This window comes from Chenopodium quinoa, unplaced genomic scaffold, assembly GCF_001683475.1.
Source record: "Chenopodium quinoa cultivar QQ74 unplaced genomic scaffold, ASM168347v1, whole genome shotgun sequence".
NCBI lineage: Eukaryota > Viridiplantae > Streptophyta > Magnoliopsida > Caryophyllales > Amaranthaceae > Chenopodium > Chenopodium quinoa.
The window spans coordinates 3,353,184-3,370,989 of NW_018745080.1; the positions used below are offsets into that span (position 1 = coordinate 3,353,184).

The 17,806-nt window shown below is 38.8% G+C and overlaps 1 protein-coding gene across 1 annotated transcript; it reads left to right on the forward strand.

Annotated features, from left to right (window-relative positions):
- Window positions 1-222: 222 nt before the first annotated feature.
- Window positions 223-3,995, forward strand: LOC110709844 (cytochrome P450 83B1-like). The gene is made up of 3 exons (XM_021888105.1): window positions 223-1,111; window positions 1,875-2,193; window positions 3,096-3,995. The coding sequence occupies exons 1-3, from the start codon at window positions 549-551 to the stop codon at window positions 3,702-3,704; spliced, it is 1,491 nt and encodes a 496-aa protein (XP_021743797.1). The 5' UTR covers window positions 223-548; the 3' UTR covers window positions 3,705-3,995.
- Window positions 3,996-17,806: the final 13,811 nt, after the last annotated feature.

Below are 17,806 nucleotides of genomic sequence, written 5' to 3' on the forward strand. Positions count from 1 at the left end.
TGGTTTGTTATTTACATGTTACGAGTATATATATTGTGAGCATGTTAAAAGAAGATTGTTGTAATATTATTACAATATAGTAGTTGATATATTTCATACTTGTATGTTCTTTATTGAAATTGTACTTAAATTAACATCTATTTTCTTATAATAATAATAATAATAATAATAATAATAATAATAATAATAATAATAATAATAATAATAATAATAATAATAATAAATCATATCAACTTTATCACAACAATAAATTCCGTAGTTAAAAAAAAAAAGAAAAAAAAAGAAAGAAAAAGTATCAAAATTAATAACAATATAAATATGTGATCCTAATCGCAAGTTAGGCCTTATACGCTAGCGACATATCAAGTGTTTGTGGAGAGCCATACACTGCTTAAATGCATGTGATAAAATCGCTGATAAGATAGCATCACTCTTAAGACTTCACCGACTACATTAATAACTATAAATCTCCCTACTTTGTTGCAAAATACTAATTAATTACACACATTCATGAATATATAGTTGAAGAATAGCAAGAAAAAGAAAATATGTTACTCTTCCTCTTATTCATTGCATCAATTTCTCTTATTTATCTTCATCTAAAACGCAAAAAAAATGAACAATTTAATCTACCACCCGGACCTAAAGGCCTTCCTATTATTGGAAACCTTCACCAATTTGATCCCATAAACCCTCATCTCTACTTTACCAAGCAAGGAAAAATCTATGGCCCTATCTTTAGTTTTCGAATCGGAAATCGATTGATGGTTGTGATTCAATCAGCTAAGATGGCCAAAGAGGTGTTACAAGTACAAGATAAAAACTTTTGTAACAGACAAGTGTTGGTTGGTGGAAAAAGGCTAACTTACAATGGTTTAGACGTTGTTTTTGCTCCATATGGTGAGTATTACAGAGAAATTAAGAAGATTTTTGTGGTTCATCTACTAAGTTCCAAGAGAGTGCAGTCTTTTGCTCCAATTCGACACGAAGAAGTCTCAAGGATCATTCAAAAGATCTCATCTCTTTCGTCTGAAAACAAAGTTGTCAATTTGAGTGAATTGTTGTTTAATTGTGCATGTTCTACCATATGCAAGATTGCTTTTGGAAAACGGTACGTACTACTCTTGCCCAAGCTCGCTAACAAATTTTATTTATTAGGAGGTGAACGCAATTAACTGCATGATGTTAAATTGTATATCATCTCGAATAGTGTGGATTTTTAGAAATTATAATTGCATTTTTTTTTTATGCATATTAAAAGAAAACATCTAATAAACATAATCCATGGCTTATTGGCTTAAATGCATACATACAAACAAACACTTCAAAAAAAAATGGAATTAATAGTTAAAAAAATAAAGAATTTTTGTCCAAATTAATAAGTCTAGTTGAGTGTATAAGAAATACTACGATATAGATAAGGTGGTAAACTTTTAACTATCAATTTTTGTTGATCATCATTTAAAGATCCCCCCTTTTTTTTTTCTTTAGATTACAAAGCATTTTCTAATTTGATAACCAAAGTCGGCCAAAAAAAAATTAAAATAAATAAATAAATAAATAAACTTTTTCGAAATTGCTTTAGTCATCAATGAAATATGATAATATTTTTCATTTTAGACAATGTTTTTAGTTCAGCTCAGCTTAACTCAATTTATTATTAATCTACTTCAATACAGTTCAAAAAAACAAGGTCGAAGGCGGCAAGGCCTATTTTTTTTATTGGGTTTTTTCAAATATCATTGTTGCAAAGTTAAAGGAAAATGATAAAAGTTGCTTATTAGTAGTTCAGATAAAAAATGTGACTCGTACTGTTACTTAGAAATAGAGGAAGTTTATTACGGAGAAATTCTTATGCCTTGCTTCATATACAGTTACGAGGATGATGAAGGGACAAGGAGTAGATTCCATGACCTTTTGAATGAAGCTCAAGCCTTGTTCGCCGGCTTCTTCTTTACGGATTACTTCCCTTACACCGGCTGGCTTGATAAGCTAATTACTGGAAAATATTCAAAACTTGAGAAAACATTCAAGAAATTCGAAGAGTTTTATAAAGAAGTCATTGATGAACATCTTGACCTAAAGAGACCTAAATCTGATAGAGAAGACATGGTTGACATTCTACTCCAACTCAAGAAAGAGCGTCTCTTTTCATTTGAGCTCACTATGGATCACATTAAGGCAATGTTAATGGTAAATATTCTTACATTCACTCATTTATATAATACACATTTATTCAAATAACATTTCTTTGTTTGAAGATTTATAGTAAAACCTTTCAAATTTCACAAGTTTTAAGAAGCCTATATATGACTATAAGAGATACTTAAAAAAATAAAAAAAAAAAATAAGGGATGCTACCATGATGATAGAGGTTAGAGACAACCAGACAAATTGGAACGCTGTGTTGCGACTTTTGAGTTTAAAGTGCAACAAGTATTTGAAGAACGAAGGAAATATAGGCGATGGAGTCATTATTTTGATGGTCTAACTAAAGCATAGTTCTCCTCAAATTATTAAAAAAAATCAGCAAAAAAAAAAAAAAGAAAAAACAAAATTAAATTGAGTTCGGAAAATATAAGTAAAGCTTAGCTAAGTAAAAATAAGTATATTAGTTAAAATTAATCCGTCTTAGCATGCAATAACCTTTGGAAATAGGGTGAAATGATAATAGGCTCTCCACTTGGGCCTAGTGAAATCTAAAAACTAGGCCAATTTTTATTTGGTAATCCCATATTGGCCATATACACATAGTAATTTACTTGTACGACGATCACGTACAAGTACAACTACAATTACATTGTCCGGTTAGGTCATAAATGGCAAGAGATCGTAGGAAAAAAAATAATAATTAAGCTTTATGTTGCAAGAATTAAAAAAATATATATGTATAAAATGACAATCAAGCTATTCATATTTCAAAATAAATGTGTCTTAGTCAACAATTTAGCTTTTCTCATCATTCTCATGAATTAAATGTTTAAAACATATGTTAGCGAGAACAGAGAATTTAAGTGCTAAATGCTCATAATTTCTCAGATTTTCATATTAGCAGGAGCAGAGTATTTAATTGTTAAATGCTCATAAAATCTCAGGATATCATATTAGCAGGAACAGACACCAGTGCAACTATGGTAATTTGGGTAATGACTATGTTACTAAAAAATCCCAACGCAATGAAGAAAGTTCAAAGCGAGCTTAGGAATAAAATTCAAAACAAATGTTTTATCGAAGAAGGTGATCTCTCAAATCTCGAATATTTCAAGGCAGTAGTGAAGGAAACATTCCGACTACACCCAGCAGCTCCATTATTGATTCCACGAAAAACATTGCAAAATTGCACCATCGAAGGATTTGATATTCAATCCAAGACTATATTATATGTCAACTTATGGGCTATTAGTAGAGATCCTAAAATTTGGAAAGACCCTGATGTATTTATGCCAGAGAGGTTTTTGGAATGTTCAATAAATTTCCTAGGGCAAGATTTCGAGCTAATTCCTTTTGGAGCTGGAAGAAGAATATGTCCTGGCCTTCATCTTGGTGTTGCTAGCTTGGATATTATGCTTGCCAATTTACTATACTTTTTTGATTGGGAACTGCCTAGTGGTTTAAGGAGGGACGACATTGACACTGAGGTGCAGCTTGGAGTAACAATGCATAAGAAAAATCCTCTTTGTCTTTTAGCAAATAAATATTATTAAGATGTTTAAATTTCAGATATGTATGGAGTAATGACATCAATACCAAGGCGTTAAAAAAATTGTTACGTATCAATACAATTTGTGAAAATTACACCTTCATAATCCCAACTATTAGCGATTTACTTCTAATAATCCCAACTAAGATTTATTATCTAATATTCCAATTATGGGGTCACTTTGCCTCTAGTAATCACAATAACCGGTAACCAATTGAAAGGGTAATAATTTTTTTTAATTAAAAAGCCACGTGTCAGCAACTGATTGCTCCAAATTTTTTTTTAAAAAAAAAAACAAAAGAAAAATCAATCCCTGCCACCCCAAACCCCACAATGAAACCCTAGCCCACCCACAAACCTCCCCGGAAAGAAACCGGCCAGCCTCCCCCTTAACCCCTGAAAACGGTTGACCTACCACCCTTGAGATCACTGTAACCCTTCCCTTCCCCCTTCTCGGTCCCTAACTCCTCCCCTCCCCTCGAAAATTAAAACCCCTTATGACTCCACTCCGACCGTCGAAAACACCCGGCTAAACTTTCCTCCACCCTGAAACCCTAGCAGGGTTTCGTGGGGGGGGGAGTTTGGCTGGGTGTTTCCGGCAGTTGGGGAAGAGTTATAAGGGGTTCTAATTTTCGAAAGTGGAGGGTTACGTGCAGTGGAGGGTTGCGGTGGTTAAGTCAGGGGGTATAGCCGGCGCCGGCGATCGGGGGAGGGGGGTTTTGGGCGCTGGCCGGCGCCGGGGGCAAGGTTGTCAGGCTGGGAATAGGTGGCAGTGGGGTGGCTGGCGTGGTGAAAGGTGTTTTTTTAAAAAAAATTTGTAATTTTTTTTTTAATTATATTTTTTTTGGATTAATCATATCACGTGTGACACGCGGCTTGGTAATCTGTAATAAAAGGTTGTTGACCGGTTGGAACTATTAGAGGCAAAATGACACGTAGTTGGGATTATTAGATAATAAACCTTAGTTGGGATTATTAAAAGTAAATCGGCAACAGTTGGGATTATTAAAGTGCATTTTTCTTACAATTTGTTTAAGGTTCCTTGATTGAGCTTAATCATTTAACACGAGTAATTTCTTTTTCTATGTTGTCTTTTGTTGTTTTTCTTTTGTTAATTCATCTTAAACACACAATCAAATATTATTATTGTTCTCACTTTCTCCTATCTTAATTGCAAAACAATAAACAATAACCACCTGTGCGGCTGGCCACACCATGTGGCCACTTGTAAAAAAAATCGAGTAATCCCTTAACACTGACCGAGTTACCCCTGTAACGCTGACCGAGTAATCCCTATAACACTGACCGAGTAACCCATGTAATATTATTGACCAAAATACCCCTATAACACTCACCTAGTAACCCTTATAATACTCACGAAGTAACCTCTGTAACACTGATCGAGTAACCCCTAAAACACTAACGAAGTAACCTCGTGTGGCCAACCACATACTTCCTTCGTTTTTTTTTACTTGCAACAGTTTGACTTTTACACTATTCACATATCTCACTTTGACTAGCTTTGGTGATTTATAGGTTGGGAAAAATATAGTCATGTGGGACCTTGTTTTACTCGTCTCGATTTATACTTTCAAAATACCAAATTTTTATAAATTGGTAATCAAAGATATTAATGATTGAAATAGTGCATTGACAAGCGTGAAAAGAGAAGTGTTGCAAGTATTAAGAAACAGAGAAAGTATAAGAATTTGACATGTGAATTTTATAAAGATGAAGAGAGCAGGGCCTAAATCTTCATCTAAAATATGACAATTCTATCAGTGAGAATTTACTATGTACCATCACAAATTAAGATCCTATCATATCTCTATTATATAAGGCAGGGAGGAGGTTGTGGTGTCTCATGAAATTACGTTACCCTTCTACCCTTGGACACCATGACCTCCTCCCTTAGCCTATCGCCTATGTATACTATAAAATAGAGATTTAAAATTTATCAAGAAAAATAATAGGAAATTAAAGTCAAATTAGTTTTTTTTTTATATTTTTTTTTATTTTTTTGTGTTTCACCAATTTCACCTTTTGGGATCGAATATGCGGTGCTTCCTACCATGTGCAATCACAATTACCACTGCACCAACAGTTAATTGGTCTCAAATTAGCTTAAGTATTTTTTTTTTTTTTGGGAGGAAAACACATTAGCTTAGTTGATTATGGAAAAATTTGCTTAAATAAGCAAGATAATTAATATGCCTCTAAAATAAATTTATGGCTAAAGAAAATTCTGTATCATGGCAACTCATCTCCATTATTTCTATTACTATCTCTATTAAGGTGTGGGGTGAGGGTCCACATAAATACCTATATTACCCCTATCTCTTTTAATATTCAAATCGTCTAAAAATTACAATAATGTGTACTATAAGGAGGAAAGACATTTCCTCAAAAAAAAAAAAAAAAAAAAAAAAAAAAGTAAAGACTTATATATTTTTTAAACATAAATATATTTTTTCTGATTAAGTAATTAATTTGATTAAATAATTCTTCTAGCCTTTTTAAATTGATTTTTATTATTTGTTCATCACACTTTAATGTTATAACCACATATTTTCAACTTTTTTGCCTACTTTGTTTGCCATATTAAGGTTAAAAAATTACCCCGAAATCAAAATTCACTCGATGCCACTATTAGCTGAGGATTAAGGACATTATTTTTTTGGTTGTCTCATGCACAAAACGGATAATTTATGATTTTTTTACACGCAATTCAAAATTGTTTTCCTAGAGAATCCATATTTGATTCAATTAAGCTAGTATGACTCCTTTTAATGGTTTGCGACAGGGAGACCCTGTCTCTGTATCTCTTTATTATTGTGATTGATGCTTTCTCTCACATGTTACGGAAGAAGGTGTCTTTAGGGGAGATTCACGGTGTGAAGGCTAGCAAGAATGGCTCATTCTTTTTGCAGATGATAGCCTTTTCTTTACTAGGGCCACTAGACAAGAATGCTCAGTAATTGTTGATATTCTCAACCAGTACGAAGCAGCATTCGGAGAAAAAAATAATTATGAAAAATCAGAGGTGTCTTTTAGTAGAGGAGTGAGGGTGGAGCAAAAGGAGGAGCTTATGAGGATTTTGAGTATAAGACAGGTGGAGAAGCACGAGAAATATCTCGGGATCCCGAATGTTCTTGTTTGTTTAAAAAGAATTGTGTTCAAAGCTTCGCTTGACATGACAGAATTTGGAAAAAGCTCCAAGGTTGGAAGGAAAAGCTAGCTAGCTATTGTCTCAGGCGGGAAAGGAGATCTTGCTCAAGTCAGTTATCCAAGCAATCTCGACTTATCTTATGGGGGTTTACAAGTTTCCAATGGAGGTTATTAATAAATTGCATTCTCTGATGACGGGGTGAGAATGGAGATAAAAGACGTATACATTGGAAACAAAGTTATTAAAATTGGGATTCTACTTTGAATTGGAAAGGGCTCTCAGAATCAAATCGTAAAATCGAATCGTAGAATCGTAAAATTTAACCGACATGCATAATTAAGAGGTCATATCTAAATTTAATTAAATATATTTAAATTATGAATTTGAAACCTAAACTATTAATAGGAAATAGTTATTTACCCATTAAGAAACAAATAATTGACAATATATATTTATAAATAACTATGTAGGTATGTTTTAAATTTGTAAGGATTTCGTTAGTTAAGAGAAATATGTAAAATCAGGTAGAATCGTAAATCGAATCGTATAACATATGTAAATCATAAAATCGTAAGATCTAAGATTCAAATCGGGATTTTAATAACAATGATTGGAAGAGTTGGGACTCCCTATGCACTCTCAAATGCTTAGGGGGTATGGGGTTTAGGGACTTAGCCATTTTTAATGATGCTCTTTTGGGACGACAAGCGTGGAGACTTACTAGTAAAACCGATTCTTTGCTTGGTAAGGTGATGAAGGCAAAATATTATCCTCGATGTGATTTCCTTGACTCTCATTTAGATATGGTGGTAGCTTTTCTTGGCGTAGTATTTGGAGTTTGAAGGCTCTAATTAAGGAGAATATGCTATGGAAGGTCGGAAATGGTGATCAAATCGGAATCTGGAATGAGCCCTGGTTGGTTGATGATCATTCTCGCTTTGCAACTAGCCCCCCTTCAACCGAAGTTGAGAAAGTTAGTGACTTGATTAAATTTAAAAAATTGGAGTGGGACTGGGATGTGGTGAATTCGCACTTCAACGAACGTGTCAGGAATGACATTATGGTTATTCCCTTAAGCTCTCGTCTCCCTCGTGATGAATTGACTTGGGCGTTTTCAAAAGACGGGAACTATTCCGTAAAGATGGCATGTATGCTAGGCAAGGGGTGTGATTTGATGATTTTCATAATGCGTGGGTTGAAATTTGGAAGGCAAATGTCTGTCTGAAGGCAAGGAATTTCCTGTGGCGTCTGTGCACCCAAATCTTCCCTGTGCGAAGCTTGCTGAAATATCGACATTTGACTGATGATGATAGTTGCCCCTGGTGCGAGAACAACGTGGAGTCTTGGAGTCATATTTTTTTCGAATGTGAGAGAACTAGTAGTTTGCGGGAATATGCTGACTGTTCAGAGATCTGTGCAAAAAAAAATTCTGGTACACCCTGTGAGTTAATTGATAGCTGGAAAGAGATTAGCCCGAAGACAAAAATTCGAGGGTTGTATCTGCTTAGGGGAACTGGCAGGAGCGTAATTTGAAGGTTTTTCAACAGAAGGAAACACTTTCTTCTATGTTGCTAGATCGTGTCTTCAGGTGGGTGGACGAAAACGAAAGGTATGTCAAAGCTATCTACTCTACGTCTTTGAACTCTTATCGCTCTAGCCCTGGTATCTGGCAACTCCCACCCAATGATGTAATAAAAATCAACACTGATGCGTCCCTGGTGGATGAGGGCTGGGTGGGTTTAGGTGTGGTGGCGCATGGAAGTTGCGGAGGCAAAAGCCATAGTGATGGCGTTGAGGCTGGGGCGAAAGTATGGTTGTGATAGAGCCATCATTGAATTAGACTGCCAGGTTGCCATAAACCGCTTGACGAAAGGAGCTACGCACTTAACAAAACTCGATGCTATACTCACTGATGCTATTGATCTGGGCCCTTCTTATACTAGTCTCCACTGGATGCAAGTGTGAAGGAAATGTGGTGGCTCATAAATTAGCAAAGTTTCTTCCTCATGGCCTAGAACAAGTTTGGGAGAATTTTGTCCCTCATGTTATTGCCCATTATGTACACATGGATTTCCTTGCTATTAATGGTTAAGCTTTTTGCTCACCTTCAAAAACAAAAAAAAGCTAGTATGACCTATAAGATAAGTACTCGTATTGTGATTTGTAAATGTGCCAAACTGCCAATTATAATTGAGCTTATCACGTAACAAAGCATCAATTTGGACTTTGTCTCAAGTTTTACTCGATTACTTGGATTTTGGGCTTATCACATTAATTTTGGTCCAAATGGGTTTATTGATTTTATTAAGGTAATTGATGCAAAATAGGTACTTTACGTCTTCACGATGCCTGACAAAAGTGATAAATGTTATGGAGTATAAAAAATTCACAATTTTTGGAGTAAGATAGACTTTTATTAATTCATTGTATGACAGATTATAGGTACTCTAAATGTATTTAATGTTATCTTTTAATAATGTAAAAGTTACTATTTTTTTTAACATACTTTTTCCCCGTAAAAAACATTCATAATGTAATAGATTATTCGTATTAGCTTTTATCACATGTATCCATTAAAAAATACATAGTAAATTACAATCAAACATATCAAAAATTAAGAGTTTTCCTTAAATGAATTAGTAAAATTGTTAAAGTTACTCTCAAATTGACCGTCTTCCATTAAAAATTACTCCCTTCGTTCTTAAATAATTGACGTGTTTGACTTTTTTTCACTATTTATATATTAACTTTGATCATTGTTTTTTAGGAGCATATGAAAAATAAATTTTATCATCAAATATATTGTTGAATAGATATTAATATAGAGTTTCATAATATTAACTTTTTAATATTATTTACTAATATTTAAGTAAATATATTTTAGATCAAACTAGTGCATTAGCATGTGTATCATATTTGACTGTAACAATTATTCACGAACAAAAGAGTAACAAAAATTTGCCTTATTGTAAAAATTTTAGATATTGTGAAACTTCATATTAAAATTTATCGTACATAATAACATGTTTCATGATAAAAAAAAAATTACTACGTTAGCAATATATATATATATATATATATATATATATATATATATATATAATCAAAGTTAATTAATAAATAGCGTGACATCTTTAAAAAAAAATAATAAATAGTGACAATAGTCATATACTCAAATGTACTCTATATCGATTATAATCAAACGTAAGAAACACTTTAAACTATTATTTAAAGGAACGCCAAAGAAAATTCAATACTAATAATCTTATACTTAGTAGTTTTATTCAAAGTAATACAAGCATAAATATTGAGAACATGTAAAAGAAGATATAGAGTAGTTGTTATTATTGAGGTGGCCCCAATAATCAGTGGCGGACCCAGGAATTTCCGACTGGTGAGTCACAATCGATAATCAAATATGTAAAAAAAATTTTTTACCAAACAACCAAATAATAGTACTAAAAAATACATCTAAATATTCAAACAGTACAAAATACAATCAAATGTTCATATAATACTACAAAAGATAATTAAATAGTAATGCAAACTTATTACAATAGTTCTCGACGAGTTTTCATGTTTTGATATCGATTTATGATATCTTCCATGCTAACATTCAAAAACAAATCATTCTCCAAATAAGTAATTAAACAATCATTCAACATTTGATTTAAAATAATCACTTAGGCACTCAGCAAGTCAGCACTTCAGCATTATCATTATTACCCCTAAAACAAAAACTTAGAATTCAAACAATATAGATTTAAAATAATAATAATCATAATTGTGAAAACTAAATAATAGCAGAGACAAAGAAAAGCTTAAGTTTGATAAAATCTGGAAAATTATAATCTTACTCGTCCCACTTCGCTAGAAGATCGTCCGTAAACTTATCGAGGTTAGTGTTATCCCATGGATCTGCATCCCGAAACTCAGTTAGAGGAGGAATAGAACAAAAAAGACGAACAGGGATAGAGTCATCCATTTTTCTTTAAAGTTTTTTCTCAATTTCTATTGCTTCTCTTCGATTAGGGTTTTCTGGAAAATTTGAGAGGAAAGAGGTTTGCAATTCAGTAATCTAAACTGCAATTTTATAACCTGCAAGTATTTGGAGTCGGTTTTGGTTTTAATCTTTTTTCTAATATCAGGCCTCCTGTTTTTCTTTCCTTTTTCTTTCGAGCAATAAAAATCTCAGCCCTTCACTACCCTTTTCCTGTTATTGTCCACCGTCCACGACTCCACGGAGACGGAGCAGGCGAAGAGAACGGTGGCTGGGTGGAGAACTGGAGATGAAGCGAAGAGCGAAGAGAACTAGAGAAGAACGCTAGGGTTTGAACTTTGAGGAACAGAGGAAGATAGTAACTCGGGAAGCTAAAGAAAGTTTTTTTTTTTTTTTTTAAATAACTTAAAAAAAAAATTTGGGCCCTGGTGAGTCACTTGACCCACCAGGCACAAGCCCAGGTCCGCCACTGCCAATAATAATCAGCCCGGGAGGCTAGGAGACACTTTAAGTTAGCAGGTGGAACGATGGATATATGTAGGATGATTTTATGGTAGTCATCCTTAAAATGACTACTGTTTCGGGGTTTTCTGATGTCCTGCGGGAGAGTTACAATTCCGAGACTGGAACCGGACGCCTGTACCTGCAAAATAACGGAGACTCTTGAGAGCTCCGCCTCCAACGGTCAAGTTAGTACCTGATTAAGGAGTAATTAATGCGGAAATTAAAGTAATAAGATCTTTCTAGGTGAGAGTGTTTAATGTTGGTAATCTGCTTTGTTAGCGAGATCAGCCAGTTATTAGTGTGTTCCGTAATGTTTCTGTTCTGTTTTTTTTACTTAATGAGGATTAATTAAGTATTTATAGTCTTGAGAAGTGTGCCACTCTCTAGGTTTAGGGTAAACCTAGGGCTGACCGGGCCTCTAAACAGGATTGGGCCTTGTTGGCCGGTTTTCCCATTTGGCATGGGTGGACACGTGGCGTGTCTCAATTGGTCCGTAGAGGACGTATCTGTGATTGACACGTGGCAGGCTCCTATTGGCCTACGTGAAGGACACGTGGCGGAACCTGGTTGGTCCACTTGTCAGACGGTGATTGGTGGATAAAAATCCCCTAATCATTTGCCCCTCACAGGTGGCACGTGACTGGTCACGTGTCACCTGTGACAGGTGCCGCACGGTGACAGGCGACGGCCTGCTACAGGTGTCACCTTGCAAATGGCCGAGAGATTTTCCCGCCCAAATTTTGAATTTGGAAGCAACCCTTCGCCTTCTCACTTTGCCTATATAAGGAAGTGCTGACTTCGGTCATTTTCACATTTGAGAACTTTGCGAGAACATTCGGACCCCTGAACTTGCTCTGACATTTCGGACCTTTTCTGCCTACCGCCTGTTCTGACAAGCCGACTGCACAGGATTTTCAGAACTTCATCAACCGTCACTCGTTCAGGTAACTCAGTTCTCTTACTCTTAATTTTCTTTTTATTTTTTTGAAATGGCACCACGGAAGCACACGACACGACCTAAGTTAGTGATCAGCCGGTCACCGGGGACGGCTGAATCTAGGACTAGGAGTGCCGCCTGCCCTTTTCTGGACCCATCTTTGCACTTTATACAAAGTCCGACTGTATCTGTGTCTATGCAGAACGTGATGGCCAGAACAAAAAAGACTGCTATGATCTCAAACTCGGACGGCTCCTCCCAAAGGGTGCTCATTAGTGAAACATCTGACCAGGCGCCAGATGTAGAAGTGAAACGAGGCGGCTGCCAAGCCGACAGTTCTGAGGGAGGGGTCAAGGTGGTCCCTTCCCATTTCACCGTTGATATGTCTAATTTTCCTCCTGCTCCTTCTAAGGGAGAGGAGGCGGGCCCCTCTGGGAGAGGGGAGGAGTCGTCCTCTTCGGACTCGTCAGAGGATGAGTCCGAGTCCAGCTCTTCTGGCCACGCTTCTCCAGGCTCAGAAGAAAGAAACAGCCGCCTACAAGAGGCGAGGCTTTCTCATGCAGTTGAGAAGGGGGACAATTGGGCGGAGCCGTCCGCCTCTTACAGAGAGGAAAACACCCCCTACTACTGCACGGTACCCCGGGGCCGGATCGCAGCCATGCAAGACAAAGTGGAGAGCTTTATAGCTAACCACAGAATGGGCCCCGAATTTTTACTGTTCGTGCCGGATCCAGAAGACACTGTCGTCTGGCCGGCTGGTACCAGCTATGATGACGGCTGCTTTGGCTGCTATGTGGCGGCCATCAAAGCTGGACTGCGCTTCCCATTACATCCGGCTGTTCAGCGGATTTTAGATGGGTATGATTTGGGGTTATGGCAGTTAGCCCCCAACTCTTGGGTAAACGTACTCGGCTATGTGGCCGGGTGCGAAATGTACGGGGTGGAGCCAAGCTTTGAGGCTTTCGCCCACATGAACTATCTCAGCCGGACCCCTAAGTCGGGAGGTACCGGCTAGTATCAATTAACAAGCCATAGGGGCTACCTCATGACGAGAGGTAAGGCGAACAAATGGAAGGATTGGCGGAACACCTTCCTTATTATCGAGGGTTCAGACACGGAGCTGAACAAACGCTTTAACAAGTGGAATAGGGATCCGCCTCTTCTCGCAGGCGGCCGCAGCATGCCGCCTGTTCCCCCAAAGGCTAAAAAAGAGATCCTAGACAAAGGACTCTTCAAAGTAGAGACTAGGGTGAACTCTACTTCAGGGGTACGAGAGCAAGTACCCCTAAACTGCGTCCCGAGCTTCAAGTGGCTCTATGACGAGTACTTTTTGGCCGCCTGTGGCCTCAGCAGTCGGTGCTCTAGAGGTAGCCGGCCTGACAAATACTCTGTTTTTTCACGCCTTGTTTGCTTGGGATCTTTACTAACTTTGCTGTTTATTTTTTGCAGCTGACGCCATGAGTAAAATAACAGCATCCAAGACTGCGGCGGCCATGTTGCGGGCCTCTCTCATGAAACAGTCTTGTACCGACTCCCCCAACAAGGGGGCACCCTTGGTAGGCTTCGAAACTCTTCCTCTTTTAGGAGTTGTCTTATGCATATACTAACTTTTTTTTTTTTTTTTTTTAGTCGGGCACTCCAAGAGCTTCTTCCTCGCAACAGCCGGACCCCAAGGCCCGGAGGACGACTGTTGCAAGCTCTCCTGGGTCTTCCAGGAAAACAGTGGCGGCTGAGAAGCAGCCGGCCACTTCTTCTAAAACCCCGGCGGGGCCGCCTAGAAGTATGGACAATTACTCGTAAAAACTTTTACACTTGCTTCCTTCTTGACTAGGTCTAACTTGCTTTTTTACGCTTGATGCAGCCGGCCCTCAGGGGCTTGACTTGGTAGAGGTAGCCAAGTCAATGATCAAAGTAGTTCCTCCATCTGAAAGGGAGGCGGTCAGGGGTGTCGGCACCCTTGACCTTGATGGGATTGCAGGGGTCCTTGCTGAGGTATACTCTTTTGAGTATTTGAATTCCAGGACGCCTGTTATCTTTTTTGTTTGGAAACTGACGCCTGTTGTTTTTGTTTTTTTTTTTTTGTACTTAGGCCCTGCTCCGAGTTAACGGCCTTCGCAAGCCGCTTGATCGGAAGAACAAAGAGGTAAAGGCTGCAAAAGCTATGGCCGCCTCTGACTGTGACAAGGCAATGTTTCAAATTTCCCAAAATGAAGTACTGACCATTGATATTCTTTATTATCAGGCGCAGGCTACCGCCGCTGTTCGGGCTCAGTTAGAGGCGGCCCAGAAGAAGAATGACGAGCTGGAGGCGACCATCACAAATCTTAAGGCCGAGCTGAAACCTCTTCGCCAAAAAATGTACTCTTACGAAGCCATGGAGAAATCCTTGGCCAGCGTAAAAGAACGCCTAGTGAGCCAAGAGAAGAGTCTTACCCAAGAGCTCTCGGAAAAGGCCGAGCAAGAGAAGAAAGAGCTCGTCCGGGAGATGATGGAAGACTCCGCTCAAATCCAGCGCATGACCTGGGGCCGCCTGTTCCCCAATGCCGACTTTGCCTCTTGGGAAAGAACGTACCGCCAGTGTTCGGAAACATATAATCAAGAGATCCTGGCGGCTGCTGAAGAAGAGGCGTTGGGAGATGCGTTGGAGGAGGAGGAGGAGCCGGTTGTGGCGCTTGTGCCACTTGGGGGTGAGGCATCAAAAAAGGATGCAGCTGAAGCCGAGTCCAGCAAGAAGAGTGCTGACCAGGCGGCAGCTGCTAATACTGAACTGCCCCCTTCTTAAGCTTAATGTATTCTTTCCACAGCCTGCGTGCCGTTTGCTTTGTATTTACCCGGCCAGGGGGCCGGGGCTTTGAATATTTTGCTGGTCTTTAATGACCGGCTTATTTTTAATGAATTTTTGTTTTGCTTCTACTTTGTCCAAGTATTCCATATCTAATATCCAATTGTTTACTAGACCGACTGTTGTACATGGCCGAACGTTGCAGACAGGAACGGATAGTTAGTACGCCGCCTGTGCCCCTGGACGACTGGTTGTTTGTTTCCAGGATAGACGATCAGTCGGCCATTTATTCAATCGGTATTCGAACTATTTTGTCTGGATCCTTTTTAGGCAGGCGTGCCTGTCTTTTTGTAATTTTAACCAAGTAGGAAAGTGGTCTGACCAAGTAAATAGAGTATTACCTAGTCGCCAAGGAATTTAGTAAAGATAGCAAGCGGCGGGTACCAGTTGTTTCTTTTTATGCCAATGTTGGCTTTTAACTCATAATTTGTTAACCTAGCAAGAGTAGTGGTTGAGATCCCCTGTTTGTTAAAAACAGGCGGACGACTCATACCTTTTAGGCTCAATACTAAGTTTGAGTGACTATTAAGTGAACATAGGAGTTACTTTATCTTCGTCACAATCTAGATTGAGTAGTAGAGGTACAGGCGGCAGAGGCCGGCTGATCCTCTTGATTTGCCAATGTTTGTTGGCTATTAACTCAATAGGTTACCTAGTAGGAATAGGGGTTTGAGTGCCCTTGTTTGTTAAAAACAGGCGGACGACTCAAACCTTTTAGGTTCCATACCAAATTTGAGGGAGTGACTATGAGTTAACGTTGGAGTTACTCAGTCGCCGTCACTTTTGTTTGAGAAGTAGAGGTACCAGGCGGCTTAGGCCGGCTAGACCCCTTGATTCGCCAATGTTTGTTGGCTATTAACTCAATAGCTACCCCCTGCATTTATCCCAAGTAATACAGGCGGTCATCTGACTCAGATGTCAACTGCTACCACTGGTTTGGTTAGTGATAGAGTTATCCTTGTCTCAAAAACGGCTACGTGGTTGCCCTTGGGGACAGTCGTATAGGTGCCGTGTAATTAGTTTATAGAACAATGTTCCACCCAAAAGGGAGCTGCTCTCTGCGACGAATTTCATCCGGAGGGATGCCGTCGGACGCCTGCTATGATGTTGGGACAGGTCGTATTAGTTTTGTAGATTTGATCAGTTGGCTTGGCGCCTGGTCTGATCATTCGGCCTGTGGCCTTGGTAAGTTCTTGGTGAACGTTGGTGCTAAGTAAAAGGAGGGTAGCCGCCTGTTAGGCACAGGGTCGGCCAGGCCCTAATCTTTTTAGCTAAGTATTAGGGGGTGGCTATGTGCTTGGAACCAGTCGGCCATCTTCTTATGGAGAGTAGCCGACTATATGCCCAGGCGACATGCCCCTATTGTGAGTGAAATACTCAATGTAGAGTAGCCGACTGTAAAGGTACAGACGGCATGCCCCTCTGAAGATAGAGTGTAAAACTCATTGGAGAGTAGCCGACTGTAAAGGTACAGACGGCATGCCCCTCGTAATACAAAATTGAATAGTAAGTGCAAACTTTTATTAAGTAGCTCTTTACTTTACATCATTCAATAGAAATATTTTTTAAGATTATCTACATTCCAAGTTCGAGGCAACGGTTGTCCATCTGGTGTTTCCAGACGGTAGGTACCGTCCCTGACTTCCTCATAGATTCGGTAGGGTCCTTCCCAGTTGGGAGTTAGTTTGCCAGACTCATTAGCCCTACCAACTGCTTCCATTTTTCTAAGTATAAAGTCCTCTACTTTGAGTGGACGCCTGTGTACTTTTTTGTTGTATGATCTAGTCATTCTCAGGCGATAGATCTCATGGCGCAAGACAGCATTGCCCCTCTTTTCAGGAAGTGAGTCTAATGCCAGGCGCATGGCTTCCCAGTTTGCCTCTTCGTCATATAGCATTACTCGAAGAGTTGGCTCGTAGTGTTCTATTGGAAGAACAGCTTCCGCACCGTAAGTTAGGAGGAATGGAGTTTCTCCAGTCGCCCCTTTTTCAGTCGTCCTAATGGCCCAGAGAACATGTGGTAGTTCATCCGCCCATAGGCCGCCTGCTCGTTCAATCTTTTTCTTGAGACCTTCTGAGATGATTTTATTAAAGGCTTCTACCTGGCCGTTTGCTTGTGGACGGCCGACAGATGCAAAGTAGTGTGCAATTCCTTGGTCTCCCAACCAGCTTTTGAGAACAGGCGTCTCAAATTGGGGACCATTATCAAAAACCATAGACATGGGAACCCCGAACCGAGTGATGACATTTTTCCAAATGAATGAAATTACATCCTTCGTCTTGATTCCCTTTACAGCCTCCGCCTCTACCCATTTAGTGAAGTAGTCGACGGCAACAAGTATGTACCTCCTTCCGCCTGTAGCAGGCGTATATGGACCCAGAATGTCCATGCCCCACTTAGCAAACGGTAGTGGGCTGTGAATGGTAGTGAGGTCAGTAGCCGAACGGTGAATTAGTTTGCCAAACCTTTGGCACTTGTCACATTTTTTCACCATCTCCATTGCATCTGCTTCCAAAGTAGGCCAAAAGTAGCCCTGCCGCCTTGCCCTTTGAGCAAGCATCCTACCACCTATATGAGAAGCACAGTAACCAGAGTGAAGATCATCTAGTATCTCTCGTCCCTTTTTTGGAGTAACACACTTTAAGAAGGGTTGA

Coding starts and splice junctions, on each gene's coding strand:
- LOC110709844 (XM_021888105.1), top strand. CDS start 549: ATGTTACTCTTCCTCTTATTCATTGCATCAATTTCTCTTATTTATCTT. Junction 1,112..1,874: donor AAGATTGCTTTTGGAAAACG/GTACGTACTACT, acceptor CTTCATATACAG/TTACGAGGATGATGAAGGGA. Junction 2,194..3,095: donor ACATTAAGGCAATGTTAATG/GTAAATATTCTT, acceptor ATAAAATCTCAG/GATATCATATTAGCAGGAAC.